A 7,773-nucleotide genomic window follows, 5' to 3' on the forward strand; every position below is an offset into this window, starting at 1 on the left:
TTGTAAGCTCCAAAAGAGACCTACCTAATGTTCTGACCTCTGCTAGGAGGTGGATGGGTACAGTTCTGCTGTCTGCTTCCTAGCTATTTTTTTCTCTCCTTGGTTTCCCAGTCTCTTCATTCGATAGCAGAGAGAGATCTGTATTCCAGTCTGCTAAGCACCTCTTACACCTAATTGAAGAAAAAAGACCCTACCTCAAAGTATGAAGATGAGTGTGCTGGTCCTAAGCATTTCTGTTGCATACTTTTTGGTAAAATCACTCTGGAGCGTTGAGGAGAAACTTGCACTTTATTCCCAGAGCATTTTTTCTTAAAGGAGAAATTTGGTTCCACTTTGCTGAAAACAAAGAGGCTACTATTTCCCCGATTTGCTGGTACTAGATTTTTGAGAGGAAAAGTAATTTAAAAAAACTTAGAAATTTTACTTCTGAGCAGTCAGCAGTATTGGAAGTCCTTTTGTTGGTGTTAACTGCAGTAGAAATACCACAAAACCATTATGGCTTTTTTTTCTGTTTAACTATTTCTGTTTCCGAACAAGCCAGTTGAGCTTCAGAAGAAACAGTAAAGTTAAAGTTATTTTCCTTCCTCCCTCTCCTAGCCAGTCTCAGTTGGAGGGCTGATTGTAAACCTCGTTGGTATCTGTGCCTTTAGCCACGCCCACAGCCATGGGGCTTCTCGAGGAGGCTGTCAGTCACATGATCACAGCCATTCACACCATGGCCATGGACATGGTCACAGTCATGGACATGGTCATTCCCATAATGACCATGGGCACAGTCACAGTCACGGACATACCCATGGAGGAGGCATGAATGCGAATATGAGAGGTAAGTACAATTTAAGTCCAATTATCTCCTTGACCTGCTCAATTTATGTCAAATTATTTTCTGTGCACGGTTTTTGCTTTCTCCCCAAACATCTCTCTTTAGGCATATATTTATGCAGTATAAAGGGAGCTTTTTAAACAGTTTCTTCAAGCCAAAAATAATTTTAAAATAAACCATATGTTGGGACACTAGTCTCACAACTCTTGCACTTAAAATTCCCAGGCTCATAATAGTATCAATATTGAAGGCACTTCCTTGTTTAAATTATTTGATGAATAATTTTGTTTATAGTGTCCACAATTCTTCTAGGTATTCTCTAGAAGAAATAAAATCCAAGGTTCTTACTACAAAGAGCTTGTTGTCAACTTTCATTTGGCATATAACAGCATAAGAACAATGGGAAACGGATGGAGAGTAGAAGAACAGTGTTTTAACTGTCTTGATTTTAAACTCTTACTCGGATGTGCCCCTGGTTCATTACGATTCAAAATTATAGCCTGGAAAAAAATCTTAGAGTAGCAGTGTTTTCTTTTTCAGTTCTACTAAAGAACAAACTAGCTCAAAATAAGAACATTATATGACTGTATCTTCACCTCTCACTGTAACCAAGAGCTTCCAGTTAATTGAGGAAAGTGATCCAATATAAAATGTATTTTATAAATGTTTGGCAAATAAAAGTCTTGCGGGAAATTTTTTTTAACATGTAAAATGTTTTTCCTGGCCCAAGAGTAAGCATCAGAATACTTTTATTCTTTTTAGTTGGTTATTTTAATTAATGGCAAGTTTAAATACAGACAGTTGCTTTATTTGACAGCATTCAAAATGTATTTATAAATTTTGAATTTTCTGTAACACTTGCTCACCCTGTCACTACTTCCACAATTGGTAATCCTGATTTCTCAGTTGCCATTAATATCACAGCTATTTGAGAATACTACATGAACACCCCAGCAGTGGCAGAGCCATAACAGCACGGGGCCAGGCTTTCCATGGAGACCAGCCCCAGCAGCGCTGGCTTGGCACACAGCTTGGCAGGGAGCTGCTCCAAAGCCAGGGCTAAGATCTTCAGCAGTGACAGCATGGGACAGAGCCACGATCTGATGCCTGCATGCCCCTACCCGGCATGCAGGCAGTGGATCACAGTTCTGTCCTAGCTCCAGATCATGCTGTCACCACTGCAAAATCCTGGCCCTGGAGCAGCTCCCTGCTCAGCCACGTGCCCTGCCAGTCCTGCTGGGGCCAGTCTCCATGCAAACCCTGACCCCCTGCCATCAGGGCTCCACTGCTGCTGGGGTCTCCATGGAAACCAGCCACGGGGACATGGGCAGGGGCTTCTGGAAAATGGAGTCCAGCACGGGCCCGATTTCAGCCTGTGGCCTGGACTTTGTCCTGGTATAGATATTTATCTCGGTTTGAATTAAAAGGAAACAAAATATTAATGACAGTAGCTTTAGTTTGGGATCTGCTTGTAAAATCACATCACAAATATAAAAAAATAAGTCTGATATATCAGTATCTACCAGCAGTATGACTACTTTGACTGCCTACCATAAATCCCGGGGAAATCTTGGATGCAAATGCTGTGCAGTCCAAGTGTTGCTGATAAGTATCTGGATGTATGTCACTTAACATATTGCTTTGATTTCAGGTGTGTTTCTACATGTGTTGGCAGACACCCTTGGTAGTGTTGGCGTGATTGTATCCACAATATTTATTCAGCAGTTTGGGTGGCTGATTGCCGATCCACTCTGCTCCCTTTTTATTGCTACGTTAATTTTTCTCAGTGTTATCCCACTGTTAAAAGATGCCTGTCAAGTACTATTATTGAGGCTACCTCCAGAACATGAGAAGGATCTGCATATTGCTTTAGAAAAGGTCAGAACTGGAACTTTTTCTTATGCGTTGGCGTGTGCTTATACATGGACATCAACATCCTAGGTGTATGATTTTTTTTTTTTGAAAATCTTATTTAGTAATTGTGTTCAAGTAATCCTTCTCCATCACTACCTTGCACACTTGAGTATCCTACATTGCTTGTCTGGACTCAGCTGGCTTAGATGCATGGAAGTTTGGAGTAATTTAATTTTGTGAAAACTGTTTGAATTGCAGTGACAGCCAGGTGGTGCCTTTTGCTTTTGCACATATCTCAATCCTAGAATACTTCTGGTAACTCTGGACCTGTCCAACATAATGAAGGAGAGCTAAATAATACTGAACACAATTAATTATTAGACATAACTGTTCTTGTAAAAGCTGGATCAGCAATATTTTAACCCTCATACAGTGGTCCTCAAACTTTTTCCAGTTATGGGTCAAATTTCCAAATCTCTAAATAGGTTAAAATGAATAAATTTATTTTGTTGTATAATAATTTTGTCTACTGCATGAAATAATTGCTACCAGCAGCTCTTTGAATTGGCAGAAAGTCATAAAGTTAAAGTATATAGGGCTGAGGGAAGAAATTCTCACTGCTAATCTTTTTTTCACAGATCCAAAAAATAGATGGTGTCATATCTTACAGAGATCCTCATTTTTGGTGTCACTCTGCTAGTGTTGTGGCAGGTACTATACATGTACAGGTGATGTCAGATGTGATGGAACAGAGGATTATACAGCAGGTAACCACACAACATCAGTTGTCATCTGTTTCTGTTTCACCCTTTACTGGGTAACCCTATTTCATCATAAACCTAAGTTTGAGGCTGTTTTGCAGTTGGATTTACAGTTAATAACTGATATGTCAGGACAGCCTTTGTCAATATTACTCTGTCCCACCTCTTTCTGCTCTTATCCTGTAAGTAGGTTTTTAACGTTGAATATAGATCAGCCAGTTCTTTTATCTTGCTTTATAGGTGACCTGTGTGGTCATGGTTCTCCTGTACTATTCCTTTATTAAACCCAATGACTTCTGAATGTGCAGTTACCCTTATTCTGGAAGTGATTTACCTAGGGAGCTGGCTGAAATCTGCAGAAATTCTAGTGAGAAAATCCTTGATCACTGGCTTTGCTAAAGGTTGTAATAAATGTCTTGCTCTGAGAAGAGAATAGGGCAGTAAATAAGTATTAAGTAAATAAGAACTGCGAGTAAGACTAACTTACAGATCAGGAGATCCACGTCTAGTCCTGGCTTTACCAGTACCTTGTATCTCTATACTAGAGGAATCATTTGGTGTGTCTATCAAGGTTTGCCCATCCATAAAATGGAGATAATATTCACCTCTCTGTGGTAAAAACAAAAAACAACACCTTTAAACACACCATAAGTAGCTCTTAGTGCATGTGTCTACACAAGATGCTTACTGAGGTGCTGCCTAATTAGCTCTGCAGTGAAGCTCTCTATGCTTACACATGTGGCCCTATTAGGCTGCAGTAAACTAATAAACTCCACTGTAGGATAGTACTTGTATTTACAAGTACTATCCTGCTGCAGAGATTTTTCATGTGCAGCAACGCATGTATAGACATTGACGGGGCTGGCTGGGGCATGAGGGTGCCTCATTGCAGGGACTGCCTGCCAGGTAGCCCCACACTGAAGCACCCCGGTGCATATTCAAACAGCACACCCAGGAACAACATACTCTAATACAGTGTGCCAGAGTTTATTGCACTGAATTAACTCACGTATAGATGCACCCAGTGGGTTTTATTTGAAAGCAAAAAGGTGTTCACTTTGAACCTGTTCCTGACTGTCTAGGTGGAAAGTGTCTGTGATCATATGAACATTAAAAGTTTGTACAGAAATTGATATGATCTTTTGTCCTATTGGTAACCATTGTCTAGTACCAGAGTAAAATAATGAATTGCAATGACAAGAGATTTAATACTGATATTTTTTTAAATACTCAGGTAACAGCAATTCTGAAAGATGCTGGAGTGAACAATCTAACTGTGCAGGTGGAGAAGGAAGCTTATTTTCAACACATGTCTGGCCTCAGTACAGGGTTTCATGATGTCCTTGCAATGACGCAACAAATGGAATCCATGAAATACTACAAAGATGGCACTTATATCATGTGATATGGCATCATGTTCACTAACGGGATGTAAAGAATTTAAACTGTAGGATTCAATATTTGTATTATTTTGTCAGGGGAATTTGCACATACATGTACAGAAACAAATGTACTATATATATATGATTTTTTTAAAGGTTTAATATCTTTAAAATTGGATCAAGATGCTCTTTTTAAAGGAATTAAGATGGACTAGAACACTTCCTGTATATGTGGAAATAATGGAAATCTGAAATACTTTGTGGTGTTTATTAAACAGAAATCTTACTACATGTGTGTGGATGAACACAGATATATTGCATACATGTTCTTAAAGTGGAACACAAAGACCTCTTTTTTCCAGGTCAAAATCCACAGGAAATGAGAATCATGTAGGTTGCAGTAGAAGCCAGATCAACTCCAAACTGCACTTTTTTCCCCTAAAACATCTTTGAAGACTCTTCTTGTATGTGAAAGTGTATACATTATTATGAAAAATACAAATTAAACTGAATATGGAGTCTTACTTTTTCCAGGGTTTGTTAGGTACAGATAGAAATATACAATTTTATATTTATTCAGTCTCTGTATATAAAACTAATTTCTAAACATAATTTTACTACATCAAAGCAAATAAATGCTACCATTTTAAATTTACATCAAAGTATCTGATTTTTATAAGGAATAAGCCCAGTACTCCCATACTACTTTGTGTTCTTGCTTATTGGGGAGACTGAAAAGTCAAATTGAACCACTACGTAAAATAAATATTTTATGCTTGTTTATGAACAATTGCAAGTGGAAGTCTTGTTCCAAATGTAAAGTTTTTCATCATTGAAAAATAACCTAACCACTTCTTCCCCCAGTGATGTTTTTCTCCAAAAAGCAGAATATTTCACTTGATCTATTAGATAAGTAGCCACCCTATGAAGGAGGGGAAGAGCCTGTAATTCATATATATGCTTTGTATGTGTTTTTATAGCATTAAATAGAGAGATAAAGTATCTTGGTATTGTGCCAAGGTACATTACATAATTGAAATCAGCGTGTAAGAAAAGTGCATGGGAGAAACAGCAGAATAAGCTGTCAGTAAAGTGCTCACCATCTATAAACTGCTTGCTTCTCTTAGACACGATCTAAATGCAGAGAATAAAGTAGTTCATTATTCAGGACCAGCAATACTAGCTCAACTCAAACTCTTTTTATATTAATGTAAAGAGTCACTTTTTCAAGCCAAAAAAAGGCTTGCCATTATGGGTGGTGCTATCCTACAGCTGTCATCTAGTTGTTTAAAAAAAGTGTATCATAGTGATATGTTAATCCAGTTTGAGAGTATATCCCTGTTAACTCACTTAAGAAAATGTGGGTATACCACTGTACAGTACTAAGAAAGATAGGGCTCTGGCCCATACAGCCATTATGGGAATTTGCAGATTCCTAAGATACTGAAACTGAAAGTGCTTTGAGATTTACCAATTTAAAAATGGGCTAGAGGGAAGAATGCCATTTAAGTGCATATACATGGTATAGAAGACAAAGCTATTGTATTGGGGGTCCTGTGCAATTGAAATGGGCATCCTTCAAGCTGTTAATTTTGCAATCCCATACTTACACTTTTCATTTTCTTATGTAAAAACACTTAACATTCACCTTTCAAATTTGGTAGTTGCTTAGTAGTTAATATACCTGAGTTGTTCCTTCTGCATTATTTTCAGTATCTTTACTTTGGCCTGTCAGCTTCTCTAAACACAGAGGAAAAAGTATCTGGAGTTTAACAGACGTTAATTTGTATCAGAGGAATTTAGCACACAATGACACTGCAGCAACTTCAGATTGAGGAAAGAGCATTTAAAGTCCCATTTGGTAAATGTCATATCTTGCAATCAGCTTACTATGCCTTCTGTATTAATTTCCATTTTATGTATTTTTAAAAAAAAAGGGTTTCATGCCATTTCCATGGCATTTCTTTTTGTCTCAATAGCGCTGAAGTAGACTAAGTTTTGCAGGCTCGAACTGCTTTTATATGGTGTGCTTGTGATCAGAAAAACCTTTTAAATTATGCTACCTGACTCCAGTAGATAAATTTAACGCGACTGAATATACACAAGATCTTGATCCTGATAGTACTGGGGACCCAATACAGTTCTGGATGTATTCTGGATTTTTTTTTTTTCCTAGTTGTATAGTAACAAAATGGCTGTTTCAGTTTTACATGATATCGATAGTATTGGATGTTTTCTTACTCCTATCTGCAAAAGGGACAGGACTTTCCTGTTTGCTTTTTTTCCATTAGAAATATATGCCTTGTTCAGTTTTTGGAAGGGTCTAATTGAAGGAGCTATAGCATTGTGATCATGACTTTTGTATAAACCTAGCTTTAGGAGGAATATTGTGTTTTCAGACTATTCAAGCTGTCTTTCAAACCACATATATCAGGCCCCTTTTACACAGCATGATCAAGATTGTAGCACAGGAAACAGTTACCCAATGGTGCATTTTTTCAGTCAAGTAAGTTCAACTAAATCCAACACGACTGAAAAAAAAATCACTCTCAAAGTTCATTAAGGTGTTCTGGATGTATGTTTCATGCCTTAAACCCTGATCAGGACAAATCCTAGAACATGCTAGGATATCAGAAGGCATGTTAATCAATCAAGTAACACAGACTTGTCACCTATAACAAGGCCTGCTAACTTGTTTGTTAGCCTGAGTCTTAACAAGCACTGAGTTTCTCAGCTAAGTGTGTTTTAATTATGCTAGCCCATAGCATCAAAGTCAGAGATGTATTAAGCAGAACCCATATTGTCAATTTCACAAATTCATATATTTTATGAAAGAATGCATATTTCACTGTGAGATCAAGCATTACATAAAAGGCAATTATTTGTAGCTTGAAAAGTTAAGTCCATTGAATTATATTTTATAAGTATTTTGGTGTTCTTGTAGTAATCTGAT

At 37.6% G+C, this 7,773-nt stretch overlaps 1 protein-coding gene across 1 annotated transcript in view; it reads left to right on the top strand.

The window, feature by feature from the left end:
* Window positions 1-6,105, top strand: part of SLC30A5 (solute carrier family 30 member 5) — a 32,484-nt gene extending 26,379 nt beyond the window's left edge. The window contains exons 13-16 of the mRNA XM_019532178.1: window positions 598-826; window positions 2,475-2,701; window positions 3,316-3,444; window positions 4,673-6,105. Of these exons, the coding sequence (XP_019387723.1) occupies window positions 598-826; window positions 2,475-2,701; window positions 3,316-3,444; window positions 4,673-4,843 (756 nt within the window). The 3' untranslated portion in view covers window positions 4,844-6,105. The remainder of the gene's footprint in view (window positions 1-597; window positions 827-2,474; window positions 2,702-3,315; window positions 3,445-4,672) is intronic.
* Window positions 6,106-7,773: the final 1,668 nt, after the last annotated feature.

This window comes from Crocodylus porosus, unplaced genomic scaffold, assembly GCF_001723895.1.
Source record: "Crocodylus porosus isolate Cpor-Errol unplaced genomic scaffold, CroPor_comp1, whole genome shotgun sequence".
NCBI lineage: Eukaryota > Metazoa > Chordata > Crocodylia > Crocodylidae > Crocodylus > Crocodylus porosus.